The 15,940-nt window shown below is 45.0% G+C and overlaps 1 protein-coding gene across 4 annotated transcripts in view; it reads right to left on the bottom strand.

Moving 5' to 3' along the window:
* Positions 1–12,035, bottom strand: part of hivep1 (HIVEP zinc finger 1) — a 45,276-nt gene extending 33,241 nt beyond the window's left edge. For 2 of the 4 annotated variants that reach the window (XM_083684550.1, XM_083684553.1), the window contains exons 1-2: positions 11,926–12,008; positions 9,291–9,447 (exon numbers count right to left, since the gene is read on the bottom strand). In XM_083684550.1, the coding sequence (XP_083540676.1) occupies positions 9,291–9,330 (40 nt within the window). In that variant the 5' untranslated portion in view covers positions 9,331–9,447; positions 11,926–12,008. Of the gene's footprint in view, positions 1–4,721; positions 4,831–9,290; positions 9,448–11,925 lie in introns of those variants that run through there. The other 2 variants (XM_083684551.1, XM_083684552.1) reach the window with 2 other exon arrangements.
* Positions 12,036–15,940: the final 3,905 nt, after the last annotated feature.

The following is a 15,940-nucleotide window of genomic DNA, read 5'->3' as shown; positions in this document are numbered from 1 at the left end:
CGACCGGTCTGGGCAGTCAAGGACGACCCTCCTGAGACTAACACACACTTCAGGCCATACACACTCATTTCCACTTCTTCCTTTTCCTTTTCCTTTTCCTTTTCATCCTCCTCCTCCTCCTCCTACTCCTCCTCCTCCTCCCTACAAATCCATACAGACATACACACCTCCCACGCAGACCCGAGAACATCTTTCCAATTCCCGGCACCAACTGTCTCACACGTCCAGGAAAGCCGCCTCGAGAACAGATGAAACACAAAACGAAAACAAAGTGGTTTTGTATGAATGAATACATGTGAGAGGCCGAGACCCTCTTGAAGAGGATAAACACAAGTGACTTGTTTGCGTTACTGACCTGCCTGCATAGAGTCCTCTCTTCCCAGTCAACGCCCACAGCCTGCATGCCCCATTTTATAGCTGTCATTTCTCTATTCAGCGTTTATTTTTGACTGCTGCCAGAGCGAGCTGGCCCCAGTCCAGAAACTAGTGGAGTCTCCAAGTTTGTGTGCGCGCGTGTGTGTGTGTGTGTGTGTGTGTGTGTGAGTGAGAGAGAGAGAGAGCAGTGTGTGTGTGTGCTCATATGTGTAGATATAAATAAATGCACATATGGATGAAAGGTGTTACTAGGGTAACTAGGGTAACTAGGGTAACTAGGGTAGCACCTTTAACCTCGCGGTTATGTCGCTGCGACACCACCAGAGGCAAGTATCCTCCTAACAAAACCAGGCGGGGAAAACAACAACAAACAACAACAAAAAACAGTAAACCACAACAAACAGCCACAGCTGCAGCCGACGGCACACAACGCGTCGAGACGATGGCCGGTCCCTCCAATCATGTCAGATTGCTTGTTGCGTGGCTAATTGCTAAGCCTCCTTCAATCGGAGCTTGAAAACAATTGCCCTCCGAGATCACCAAGTGTTAGAAAAACCCAAGCCTTACTGCTGAACCAATGAGGCGAAGCGATGGGATAAACACTAAGGAACAAGGAGAATTCCGGGAAAGATTAAACTGACAAGTCCTTACGACAGGGACGTTCAAAACGCCATTTGCAGACAGAAGGCAACAGCGTTAACTCCCCCTCGGAGACCCTGGTAGTGAGTTACCACCCCAGACATTGAGTATGTGACACAGAGCAACACACAGCTGTGCTGAGGAGTTTTTTTTTTTTTTTTTTTTTACACCAGGGCGCGGTGGGGATGGTAGTGCTGACAGGCATCCCACACAGCACAAAGCCACAGCATGTCACTGGTGATAAATACAGCTTCCTCCGCTTTGGTGTGACCTTTACCCTCAACATCTGGTGTGCGAAGACCACCTACTGTGAGTGGGACTCATCAGTCCATAGGCCTGTCGTCTGCTGACGAGGACAAGGTCGCAGTTTGCGTGTGTGTTGTGTGTGTGTGTGTGTGTGTGTGCTCCGCTGTGTGTGTGTTCCGCTGAGTGTGAGTGTTGTGTGTGTGTGTGTGTGTGTGTTGTCTGTGTATGTGCGTGTGTTGTATGTGTATGTGTGTGTGTGGATGTTGTGTATGTGTGTGTGTGGATGTTGTGTATGTGTGTGTGTGTGTGTGTGTGTTGTGTGGATGTGTGTGTGTGTGTTCAGGTGCATGCATACCTACTCTCAACATAAGTGCACTCAACATAATGACACACTAGCCTGTACTGACTGTGTAATGTATGTACTACTGTATGCAGGGTAAGGACACTGACATTGAATTGAATTGAATTTGTGATCTGCTGAGGTTATTAGGTTGAGGCAGGTTAATCATTCATACGAATGACAACAACACTGGAGTTGCAGAGAAGTGCTATATGCTTATATGTCCCTATGGAAAATCACAAAAATGGAATCACAAGCAAGGACAAAATCACAAGCAAGGACATTTCCTGCCATTTCAATATGTCACAAGCTGTACGCAACAGCCTATTTGGTAGAGTTGACTGTTAGTGTTATGGTTTTTCTGGTGTTTATATTTTGAGTATATCTGTGAAATGAATCACCAAACAGGCACAAGCCTACAGTGGGGTGTGTGTGTGTGTGTGTGTGTGTGTGTGTGTGTGTGTGTGTGTGTGTGTGTGTACAGTACAGTACAGGGAAGGCCAGTGAATCAATGCGAGAGGATCCTTACTGGACTAAAAAAAAAAACAATAAGTGTTGAATGGAAAAAAAGGAGGACCGTTTGCAGTGATTCAAACCCCAGCTGACAGAATCACAGACTCAGACAGCGTGTCATTGTGCCAGCGAGGAGAAGACTGTTATTATTCTCCTCCAAGCATGTCACTCTGGAGCAGAAACGGAAAAGAGACTCTGGGGGGTTGGGGGTGACGGGGGGCCGGGACGATGGGGGGGGGGGGCAGGGGGGACACTGCTAAGCTGCCATCCACACACTCTGTATTGTTATGGTTCCCCTGTGCCCCCCCCCCCACCCCCCAACCCCCAACCCCTAACTGAACTACCCCTCCACCTCCATCGACCCACCAAACCTCACCCCCTATTCTTTGCCAGTCACTCATGGCATTGTTTTGCTCCCACTCTACTCTTTTTACCACCATCTCTCCACCTCTCTGTCTACTCTTTATTCTCTCCGTCTCCCCCCCCCCCTCATCCTTCCCCTCCCCCCCCCCTTCTCTCTTCTCCTCTGTGTGAGCGTGACTTTGGTTACGGCCCCTACTGTGCTTTCGGCTGAGGTCCAGGGGCTGTAGTCAAGGACTCCTTCGGCTTAGATTAGAATTATCCCTCCCTCTGCCTTCTCTCCTCTTCCCCCTTTTATCCGTCTTTTATTATTCCCTTTCTCCGGCTTCATGTCAACTTCTGTTACTGTCGTAATAACTTGACTTTCCTAAAGCAGTCTCTTTCATGTCCTTTTTCTAGTTCAATTCAGTTAGTTTTTATCAGTCTTTCCTGAGCTGTTCCTCCCTCCTCTCTCTACCATCATTCTTTCCTCTCTCTCTCTATCGCTCTCCCTCCCTCCCTCCCTCTCTCTCTCTCTCTCCTCGTAGGAGGTTCCAGCAGGAGGACACAAGGAACGGCACCTGCAGACCAAGACTCATGCTGCTCCGTTTCCCTGGCAACCCCTACATTGGGCTTTGCTTGTGCAAACCATTAGGCTTTGCCAGCACGCGCACGCACCCACACCCACACCCACACCCACACCCACACCCACACCCACACCCACACACACACACACACACACACACACACACACACACACACACACAGAAAAGTACCCCTACGCAACCACTCTTTTATGGGTTTCTGGCTGGCATACTTCTCTTTTAATTTAAGCACTTTTTCCAAAACCCTTTTATTCCAACTCGAGCGAATTAGCTAACGTCACATCCCCCCCCCCATCATAAACGAAGCCCCCGGGAAAATGCAATGGCCTTCATTCAAACAGAGGGGTGTTTTGTTGGGGCATTTCTCAGAAAAATGACACATTCTCTGAGTGGATCACAGAGAGCACAGAGGCACTCGACTCCCTGGCGGTGCCTTGAACGCGTATGAAAACAATGTGGCGTCCAACCTCGCCGCCGGACCGTTTCATGACCGCGGGGGAAGCCTCCCGACCGCTCCAGGTTCCTGTGCTGACGTGGGCGGAGGCAAATGAAAAGCGGCGGCTCCCACCGGGGTTTTTCCCCTCCGCTGTCTCCCGGTCAAACGCCAGCGCTTGCCTTTCCAAGCATGCCAACGTCAATGCCGCTCCACCGAGGTTCAGGGAAGTGGCGTTGGAACCCCAGACGGATGCTGCTGAGCACAGCTCACCTCTGGACTGGAGTGTGTGTGTGTGTGTGTGTGTGTGTGTGTGTGTGTGTGTGTAATTTGGAAATAGCAAACTGGGAGGCCCCTGTTCGTTAGCGCTCATCAATTGGCAGGCCTGAGACCTTTACGAACATTTCAGCATAAAAGAGTCAAACAAGAAAATGCTATTGTCAGACATCCAGATCCCCCCCCCCCCCCCCCCGGCACCAGAGGGCAATGTGGGTGGCTGACTTGGGTGGTGACACACACACACACACACACACACACACACACACACACACACACGCAGCTGCCTAACAAACACAACCCTCAGCTTAGGAGGTCTGAGCTGTGACAGGTAAATGTCTTCAGCAATCAGCTTCAGTTCATGAAAACCGTCTAAAGAGGACAGTTATTAAAGGGTAAAGCTTAAGCACAGGAAGAACTGAACATTTTGTCTCAGATTCAGAAATACATTTTTACTGCCTCCACAGTGGGAAGCAGACAAAAGACACACACAGACACACTGAATAGACCCACAATGGACACATCCACACACAAACACACAGGGCCCTTGCTGCACAAACAGGTGGGTGGTGTTAGCACTGGTATTAGTCACCATCGTCTGATAAGCAGTCAGCGCTTGACAGACATTCAAACCGAAAGTCTGAATAGAGCGCATGGTTTGAGAAGAGGTGGGAGGAATACAAGCAAAAGCAGGCCTCTAACAGAGAGAGAGAAGGAGAGAGAGAGAGAGAGAGAGAGAGAGAGAGAGAGAGAGAAGAGGAGTAAGAGAGAGAGAGAGAGAGCGAACAGCAAGCGTTCCAATCCCACAGCTTCAAAAATGAACTCGTATGAAGTCGACTGAGTTCGAGGGCCCGAGGGTCGTGTGTTTGAATCCAACTCCTGTCAAGCACCGACAGTATCGAATGTGAATATTTCATTGAAATGATCATAAAAAAAAATGAAAAAGCCAAATTACCTGAGCGGGCTGCCATCGGAGAAGGTTGTAAATGGGACAACTGACAAATTGGTTTCCTTTAAACCAGATGTTCCCGGGTGCTGCCTCTTCACCGCGGTAGACGATCTGCCCTGTGGGCCAGGTGATTCGTCAGTGCAACACCTCCCTCCTCCTCCTCCTCCTCCTCAACAGGCCCATAGTCATAAAAGAAAAGTGCCGCACTGTGAGATTGGACTCCCCCCTCCTCGATGATTTGAATCCGAACCAAATGTGGGTGGGTGTGGGTGTGGGTGGGGGGTTTGGAGTAGAAGGCACTCTAAAACGGTTAAGAGTTAACGGCTAGTGATTGAAAATCATACATTCCATGGTAAAAGCATACGTACAATTTCACACATTTCTGAACAACCGTCGTCCAGTGAAAGGTGAAACACTGTGAGTGCTATAACACACGGCTGCCCCCCCCCCCCCCCCCCCCCCCCCCCCCCCCGGCCGACAGACAGAGGAGAAGAAAAGAAGGGATCGAATCCACACGTAGGATGACAGTGAGTGAGCAGCCTGATGTTTTTCTCTCCAGTGTACTCAATTTCATTCATACAAAAATATGGCCATAAAAATTCCTCCCTCTCTCCCTCCCTCGTCCCTCCCTCTCTCTCTCTTTTTCTCTCAAAGTGAAAGCTTCTGTGAGGTTACCACTAAGTTAAACAGACGTCCCTGAACCCGTCGAAGCCTGTCTGTTGTAGTAACTGTTGCTAAAACCCAGGGTTATTCCTGCCTCTGGGAGAAAAGTTCCCTTTGTGTGAATATCGCCGGTTTCACACACTCTAATTTGAAGGTACAGTACGGAAATACTGGTTTGGCTGCTTAAGCGTGACACAACATGTCAAAATCGCAGGGGGAGTCAGGTTGTTAACTCTTTCTATGCACATTGCATGAACTCTACTGTAGACTACAGGTTGAATAAATCAAGGGTAACATTTAAAAAAAAAAAAAAATGGAGGTCACCCTAAGGCCGGTGGGAGATGGGGAGCGGCAGACCCTGACCCCAGACTGACCCTGTGCCGTGCCGTGCCGTGCCGTGCCGGACCGAGCTGGGCTCAGAGGGATTGACTGGCGGTCAGGGCAGGTCAGAGGGGGGGCAGCAGAGGCCTTGTAAAGGCAGAGAAACTAGCAGGGGAGGCCACTCTAAGGTGACCTCAAACCACTCCTCCCCCTGACCACACGGAGGAGACACCACCATAGAGATATACACCTAGATATATGACCTTTGTCCCTCTTTTTTCGGTAAGTCAGTGTACTACTGTGCTTTTGGTGGAGCAAATAAAATACTGCAGAATAATCCAAACAAACGGAAACCATTACCGTAGCCTTGAAAACAGAAACGTAAGGGGATCTTCTCCCATACCGATCCACCTCCAGGTCACTGTGTGACTCAGGCTAGATTAGAGCGCTGCAGAGGAGTGGCTAGGGGCTATTATCTGACCTCCTGCAATACGTAACCACCGGGAAGAATAAAGTCAGAGGAGAGGGGTAGATGTAGAGGGTGGATAATTAACAGAGCGACGTTGACACTCCGTCAGGACACAACAAGAGTGAAATATTGAACTCTCTAGCAGAGCCTTCATGGTGCACACACTCTGTCTGTCTTAACACTGTGTTCGGCAGTCACATTACAGAGTTAATATAGGAATATAGACGCATTTCAATAGGGCTGTGCTTTTGGTTTGGTGTGACACTGTTATTTTTTTCCCCCTCTGGTTTCCATTTTTCCATTTATTTGCGTTACGAGGAAATAAATATACTGGTTGAAATGCTGTTGAATACAGCAGCCATCCCTTTTAAGCTGTCGGGGATATAAATGACTCAATGACGTTATGATGGCTATATAGTGTGTATCTGTCTAAGTGAAACTACTAAACATCCCGCCGGAGCTGCTTGGAGACCAGCTGTTTGAGGAAAGTAAATAAAAGACTGAAAGAGGGGAGGTGGGGTGGGGGGGGGGGTGGGGGGGTGGGGGGGGGGGGGGGGGGGGGGGGGGGGGGGGGGGGGGGGGGTTCCGAACTTCCTGCTTTATTACCCACAAAGTGCGTCACAGGAGCATTCCTCCTCCTTTCTAATAACCACACACATATAGCCACACACACACACACACACACACACTCCACTGGAATGTCACCGTCTTAACTTCATCCGGTTACACCCTAACAGTGCAGCTGGCTTAGGAGTCAATAAAACAATTAATGCTTTGTATCAGTGTCAGGACTCACGGTGACAAGTCACCTTAGAGAAGACCTGGAGGGAAGGTGGGGTGGTTCCCTAGGCCTCATTGTCGGTTACCATGGTGTCATTATTTAGTACAGAGCAACCCAGGTAAAACAGGAGGGAACTTTGGCCTTCCTCAAAGCTGGACAAAGCTCAAACTAACTATATGTATTTTGTGTTTCGTACTTACTTATTTTCTTTAAAAAAGCGGCAGTCTGTTAAATGTACTTACTTAATTACATATAATAAAATGATAGGTTAGTTAGTATCATTAGCTCTCTAGATTCTATATGATACTATGCATTCTGACAGGCTATACACTGTAGTCTTGAGCTCCGGGAATCGTCATGTGATTCCTCTGGCCAGTTTGGGGAAGGGAGGGTTGCCGTGGAGTTCCCAGGGACATTATGAGGATCTGAGCGGTATGAAATTCAGCGCAGTAGAATGTGAGCGTGTGATAGCACGCATAGCGTTTCCTGTCTGACTAACGACTCGAGCCCTGAGGAGAGACGAGAAGGGGAGGTGTTGAACTAGGTGAAATGGCACAACAATACAAGAGTTGTGTACTATACAACCTGGTCATCCCCAAGTCATTTCCTGTTTTGCTTTGTTTTCTTTCTCTGAAACAACATTGACAAACTTCTAAAGGAAAAAAAAAAAGGAAGGAGACCATGAGAAGAAACTATACCGTAGAAGAGGAACAGGGGAATGTGTCAGAAAGAATGGGAAATGGATTTATTTATTTGTTATTAACCTTTAGTTATGGAGGTTAGTCTCACTGAGATCAAATCTCCTTTTTTCAAGAGAGACCTGGTACAATATTCAATCCAGTATTGATTTGAGCGCACCAAATATACTTGAAATATCCATTGCATAAATTGATCCATAATCAATATTATCAACTTCTTTTTCTCATCAGACTGATAGCTGGTGTGACTGAGCAAAATAGCATGACAGCTACATTAGACCCTGAGTTCATCCCGTAAAACCACATGAGGAAGCTGGTGGAGCATATCATTTCCTATTGACCTGAGATAAAACAAAATATGTTAGTGTTAAGTTACATACTGTAAGGCTATATTACCTTCCTGAAAAACACACTAAAACAACACCGCCACCAGCTCTACAGCTTCACCTACTCCTGCAACTACAGCACTCATAAAACAAGGAAATCGTCTGTCTCATTTTCTGCTGCGAAAATAGTAACTGGTCTAATGTGGCTGGGGAAATGTTTCCTTCTACAGTCAGTCCTCTATTGGGCAAAGAGCTGTTATAAAACTAAATTATTCATGTTGTTTGGCCAAGTAAGCTCAAAGCAATAAGCATGCAGGAGGGGTTTATATAATAAACAAACAGTTACATCTGGGTCGCTGCTTGCAGACATTGGCAAGTTTTACTTTTTTAAAATCATTTGACTAATGTAGACTTGTGCATGCAACACACACACACACACACACACACACACACACACAAAACTACATCAATCACTTCTCTAAATGCCTTAAGTTCTGACACACTATGCCTCTGCAATAAACACATAATTATAGAATAATTAGCATATGACAGCCAATCGAACAGATCAAAGGCAATTAATGCAGCCTGAGAAGAACATCGGTCTTGATTAATAAGCACACATTTGTAAACATGAACATAAACTGTAATAGCCCTACACAAACATACAGACCGATTTCCATGTTATGGAGTGATGTTCCCCACACACACACATACATAAACACACACACACACACACACACACACACACACACACACTGATGGAAAAAGAATCACTAACAGTGAATACAGTTGTGCAACAGAGGAATCAGCCAAGAGATTACACAAAGGAAGCAGACTGTCATGTCTCAACAGATTCATTATTAGACATTTGGTCAGCCAATGGGACAAAGTAGTGTGTATCTGGGTATCCGATACCCTTCTGTCTTTTTCGCCTTCTAACTCGCTTTTGTATAAAAAAAATTGTTTTATATATATATATATATATATATATATGTATTTTATTTTCCAGCAGGGATTTACTTAGAAAGTACTTGGTAAAGCCCGTACTTGGTAAATTACCTGATAATTGCATATCAATTACACTTCTGGCTACTTGGAGATTCCATGACACAAGCACCACAATGTACCATTTAGTAACAGGTATTTACCAATTGTGCTGAATTCACTGAGGCGAGTACCATAAATGATCCCTTGTTTCCACATAAGTACGTAAATGCTTGGTAAATACCAGGTTAAAACAGGCTACAAAATAAAACCACACTGAAGTCTGTGCTAAGAATACAGTAACATAGACACTTTCAAAACATGTCGACTCACCTTTTAGATTTTTCGGATTGTTCTGCTTGGTGCGCGGCATCTTTTCCCTCCGGTTCAAAGACACATCTTCGGAAAAGTGGTAGAAGTTCTAATGCTGGTGGACCTCGGGAAGAGTCGACTCTAGATCCACACAGCCAGGAACACACTCTGGGTTCATCTACGGAACACACACGCACACACACGCACACACACGCGCACACACGCGCACACACGCACACACACACACACACGCACCCACACAGACGCACCCACACACACAAAAAGGTCAAAGTCAGCTCAACACACACACCAGATATCAATAAACACTAAGCAAGCCTTGCGATAAGTGTGGAGTCTCCCAACCTCTCACTTGGCAGGCATTGAAGATGACACTGCTGTTGTTGTGTCTGTCAGTCTAGCAGGTGTCTATCTGTCTTATTGCTTATTTCAGTAATCCAAACCCACACAAAAACAATGGCTCCTGTCCTGCTCCTCACCTTATAGTGCTCTGGCTGAAAGCCTATTGGGTAGACATCGGACAGACACAGAGAGAGGCGTGAACATGTTCTCTCCTTATAAATACAAGGACCGGCACTTCTCCATCAATCTCTAGTCTGATCTGAGCAATGAGGGGATGGCTGTTGTTTTTGGTCATCAATTGATTGACAGGTCCATGTCAGATACCCATGCCCTTCCCTCAGGCCTGACGAACACCGCTTTGGATGACGAAAGGTGCAAACAATAAGGCCCTGTGTCGGGCGTGCAGCGAGCGCTCGGGGCTGCTCAGGCTATCAGACTTATCTTCTTGTAAAAGTGAACACCCCATAGAGCATCGCATCAGGGCAAACAGAGGAAAGGGCAGTCTTGATCTCATACCGCTAGGGAAACAGTTTTTCGTATTGTATTGATGCCCTTTTTGCAGCGCGTGATCGGAGACACATTTTAGGGCTTTATGCAAATTGTAGGTCTCTAAAAAAAACACCAGGCAAAAAGGGGAACGTTCAGGCTAAATGTTACAAAACCTCAACCTTTCAAACCCAGTGAAGAGCCGGCTGCTTCATATGCATAATAACCATCAGCAGAGTATTACAACACTCCCTCTACATGAACTACTCCATATTCAACAAGCCTTTTTTTACAATGATGAAAAAAAACCTATTTGTGAGTAATCTCTGTGTACTTTTGCATAATCTCTACATGATCTTATTAAGGATAGGAGCCTAATCATCATAGCAATCAACCTCGTCTAATCCGTTGCACTGAGCATGTTGTGCTCCAGGATTCAGGCTTTGTTTCATTTGCCAATGTTATATAACAGTTACTACAAACTGTATGTTTTTCCACCATGGAGGGGTACATGTGCGCGCGACAGCAATGACATCATCTCGCTGTGGAATCGGCAGCATTAATGTACACAGCGCATGCACCAGGTCACGGAAAAACCGTAAGGACGACGAAAGTCATACAATCAAAGTCAAACATAATTGAGCTCCTATATGCTTCATACAATGAAAGAAAACTCGAATCCCGACTGGCGCTGTTGCACAGGAGGCATGTGTGTAAGGTGACAAATATTTGAGGAAACACCCTGAAACTGACAGGTTGAGGATGCACAATGATGAGCTGAGCAAATGATGCAGTGTAGGTCCTATAGCTGTCAGAGTGGAATGCAGACGCTGATGACTGACTCACGCTTCATTCACACCTCTAGAATGCCATAAATCGTATGCAGCCTTTTCCACAGCAACAACCCAAGGTAAAATAAAAAAATTAAAAAAAGACATCCAGTATTATGAGATGGATATCCCCATGTGACTGTCATACATAATCAAAAGCCTGTGTACCTTACCAGCAATTATTAACTAATGATAATAAATAGCCTATCTATGTTCTAAATGGTGGCTGCAAGTCACACCTGAACGTAAGTTTAATACCGCTATATAGGCGTGAGTATCCACAAGCCAGGTCACATCATAATTACTGCTAATTGTGAGGAGAAACAGTCTATATTTACAAGAACAATGCAGAAATGCGTCTTTCTATGCATGTAGCAACACAAGAACGCGCTGTAACAGAGGGAGGAGTCAGGGAAAACCCCTCACAGTCTCTGCAACAGGACTGGCACTTCCCTAATTCAACAAATATGCAGCATTATTTTTCAACACTTGGTCTGACATGTTTCCCATTACATAAGTCAACTGTCAAATTCACCAGATAAACAGTTATAGAGAAGCTTACCTACGAGCACGAAAAAGAGAAGCAAATTGTGTAGCCTACACGTTGCGTAGCAAGCAAGATACGTGTATCTAGACACATTACACACCACATTAGAATGCTGCAGACGTCCACACCACAACACCGATTCTGGCAGGCAAAGACATACACAACGGCGCTTCTAAAAAGCCTGCTAATGGGGTACAGAAATGTAACATTCCCTCGTTGCAAACTAATTAGCAGTGGCATTCATAGGAAAGGTACAAAACGGTGAGGACATTGAGAAAAGAACAACCCCGAGCCTGTGCTAGAACGTCCGACAGGCGTTGTACACGAGCGCCCCAACCATTGACCAAGCTAGAACACATCCCCGTGCAGCCCGAAAGTGGCCGCGACATTCACGAAAGAGAAACATCCACAAACTGAATTTATTCATACTTACAAGTGCAGTCTTAAAAATTGTAAGGGATTTCTGGTGTTACACACCTTAACGGTAGGGGGGAAATGTCTGTTTTTTTTTCTCTCTCTTCTGCCTCTCTCTCTCTCTCTCTCTCTCTCTCGCTTTCTATTGCAGGAAACAGACAGGCCCACTGACGTCAACGGGGGTCCCGTCTCCGCCTCCCAAGTACAGGATGTCATATACGGGAGGTACACGACGATCGTAACGGTACCGAATAAATTACTCATTAAATTGCCATCAAAGCCTAATTTCGTATTATTTTAATACCAATTTATTTAAACGGTATCTTGTCTCAGTCTAGTGCATAATTAGAACTCGTAGAAGTGTAACATTGTGTCCCTTTGAAGTGTCGTCTGTCGTACACCCCCTTAAAGATCCCCCCGTTGCACATAGTTTAGGACTGACGGTTTTCCCGGAGGTTCCTTGTTGTCAGGTCACGTTGTGCCCCTCCACTACCGACTGGGCTTTCCCATGCAGAGCTCCCAATGCAACTGCAAACCGTATTTCAATGCCCAAAGAAGTTGTCTTTGGGTTTAAGAGCTTGACTGACATTGAGAATAATTTCAACAGTCAAGGTTTTCATAGGTTATATAACATACAACATTAAATAAAGGAACAGGCTGTCTATATTTGAGTACAAAGAAGTTGCACGAATTTGCAATGCCCCATCATAGACAATTTGTTGATGATGGTGTCAGTCAAGTGAAATTTCATATTCATTTTTAATGATTATTTGTCATTATTTAAAACCAACATGAGCAATTCATTTATGCACCTACATCCAATTGTCATTTATTGATCTTGTCTTGTATGTTTTCCCCACAAACTTTAATGGCGGCCTATATGTTCAAATGCCATGTGTTGTTTTTGTTTTCGCTAGAACCTGGTACTTTTGCTCTCCTTTTTTTTTTTTGCTATCAAAAATTGAATGTGTCCTGTACATAATTTTTCACTCATTCATAGATTAATTTATATTTAGGCATATCCATGCCAAAGCAATGTTGTAGTAGACTCAAAGTAGTATTAGCTTAAATCAGCAATCTTTGGAATTGCACAGTAGCACCTGCAGCAGATTGAGGACAGGTCATTGTGTGGTGCTACGACCAGAGATTTATGTTTTGTTATTTTTAACCCTCATGTCTGTGTGCCTCACATTATGACTGCTGTGAGTTCAGCTATGACACATCACCCATGAAAAAGGTCATGATATTTTCGCCAAGAAAACTGAAATAGCTCTCTAACGAACGTGGGAGAGGTGGCAGTGTTCCTCTGAGAAATACATTCCTCACACAATGTGTTTGTGAGATTATGAATAGATACAAAATAGCATCACAGTGAATTCATACTTTGTTATCATGGTGCTGTTCTCAAGATAAGCTATTTTTATTGGAGGAAAGACAATAGTGCTACAGATGCCAAATAAAAAAATATGTTTTTTTCTGGACCAAATTGCAAACATATTGACATCTATGCAAATGCTTCATCACTAACATACATTCATAAACATAAAATAAATTGAGATGTGATTAACTGAAATTCAGAATGTTAACAATACATACAAGTTTAAATAGCAGTCATCTTGGTTTTACTGAGCATTTACCTGTGTCATTGTTTATCTCTTTACACAGATGACTACATTATTCTATGGTTAAAAGTGACATTTAAATAACAAAATGATGTAGGAGGACACTTCTATGGCGAAAGCACTGGAACAAGAAGCTGATCAGATTTCGATGATACTTTTTCAGACACTGCACCGGTGTGACTTGTCACAGTGCGTGGTCAATGTTCCATATAAAGGTCCTCCTCTGACAGTGCCCCACCATGGCTTCATAGGCTGCCTGCAGTGGGGCACCCCTGGGTGGCTCAGACGGGCTTTATGAGTCACTCGATTCCACTGCTACTAACACGCAAAATGGTACCGGCGCAACCCCTGTCGTAATAAATGCGATTTCATTACCCTTTTGAGAAAGAGTTTGTCAGATGTTGTGAAGTTTATGTCCTTGAGGATATTTTGAGTTTGAATGTATTTCATGAGTTTGCATGACCTTGAGCAAGGATATAAGGAATGCATCAATTGATGGATATATGCATCTATTTATCTATCTCTATCTATATCTCTATCTATATAGGCTATTAGGAGTGGAATAATAATGTTGTAAAGACATACACAGTCTCAAATGGTACACACACTTACGCAAGTCTCTCTCATTTTCTCGAGGAGACATCACCTTATTTGCATTCTCCACTGTCTTCACACCCACAGACATTTCCATTGCAGAGAGAGAGAGAGAGAGAGAGAGAGAGAGAGAGAGAGAGAGAGAGAGAGAGAGAGAGAGAGAGCATATGAGGATACGATATAAAAAAATGTTTACATCACTACATTTTCGGCTGATTTTTTTAGACAGTTTGAGCTACCTCAACATGACAGAAGTGTAAGATTTGAAGCCCGTTGTTAAAGCCTCTGGCTCTGCTCTCCTCCCGTCTTGTCGGTGCAAGAGTAGTTTGGAAAATCCGGGAACACATCAGGGGAAGCTGGTGGAGGTAAACATTGGTGTGTTTGATACCATTCCTCGTTCTATTCAATGTATTACAATGAGTCCATCCTCCTATTTCTACCTCCACCATCCTCCCCTGGAACAGATGATCTGTTTTCAGAACTCTGCATTGCCTCTCCTATAACTTTACTTCTCAGTAGAACCTGGGTTTTCCTGGATTTGAACCACGCTATAAGAGGGAGAAAAAATAGGAATCTGCATGCCCCGACAAACACCTCATCCTCTCCTAGATAGGCCGAGTGTCAGCTTACAAGCCGGAGTCATTCAGTGTCTGATTTGATATCCCTTCCCTTATATTCTCTCTCTATGAGTCCTGATGTCCCCAGTCCACAAGGCAAACCTGCCCGATGCCCCCCCCCCCGCCCGCCCGCATTCCTATGCATGGGCCATGTCATGTAAAGTGGTGACAATTACAATACAAACAATCATCTGTTCACATACAAGTATGGAACTTGCTCAGCTGGCTCCACACAGCAATGTTAGCGAATGGCGGCAAGGCTATTTATAACCTGGAGTGGTTTCAGAAAATAAGCACAGCTGCCCTCCAGAACTGTCCTGCTGAACAATGGCTTCTTATGTGGCCGAGTTGAGAGGACGGCACTTCTGGTTGGGGCCTACACTAGCCTTTTTTTTCACTTTCTGTTATGTTTTTCTTTCCATGATAAATAAATATTCATTGAATACAAGCCCTTAAACAATCCCTGAATTCATGGGGAATGCCTGCATACTTGCACATAATGTTTTAATTTTTTTGACACATTGTTTCCATTTGGCAAAGTGTATAGATTGATGTCCTTATCGAAGTATTTATAGGTTGTTGTACTTTTGTGTGTTTTTTTCACAATTTCCCAGTGCTGTAGATAAGAGAGCAATTGCCCTCACTTGAAAACCCTACATAATTCCATTATTTTTGCATTCTTGCAATTCTTCTTCCAGTGATAAACCCTACCATATACAGCACTGTACACACACTGTATCACACTAGACAGTTTTTCATTTATCCATTTATAAAATCTGAAATCACAAAGCAAACAGCAGTGAGGGTCCCTAACTGACTGTAGTTCAGCATTTTCAATTAGAGGTGCCATACGTAGCTGCTCAAATGCTCCGATTATTGTTAATTACGATGCCATAATGTAAGCGTTGAAAGAGAGGGAACACATTGCGGGGCGCTTTGTTTACACTGCACCGTATGATGTTACATAACTGAGGCTGTTGCCCTGGAAACGCTCTGACTCCACAGCCCCCCGCCCCCCCACCCCCTGCCCAAACCCCTCCACCCCCCTCCCCACCACCCCCCTGCTCATGCGAGGGAAGAGGACATTCTGTGGCCACATGACTGAGTAGATGATTTAATGCTTGCCGATAGACGCCGTTAATGAGATGGCTATCTCTGGTCCCCCAAAATGTTATTCCTAGGAGAGCCTTTATATAGAGAC

This window comes from Argentina silus (assembly GCF_951799395.1).
Source record: "Argentina silus genome assembly, chromosome: 14".
Lineage (NCBI taxonomy): Eukaryota > Metazoa > Chordata > Actinopteri > Argentiniformes > Argentinidae > Argentina > Argentina silus.
This window is presented reverse-complemented; position numbering and strand designations above follow the sequence as displayed.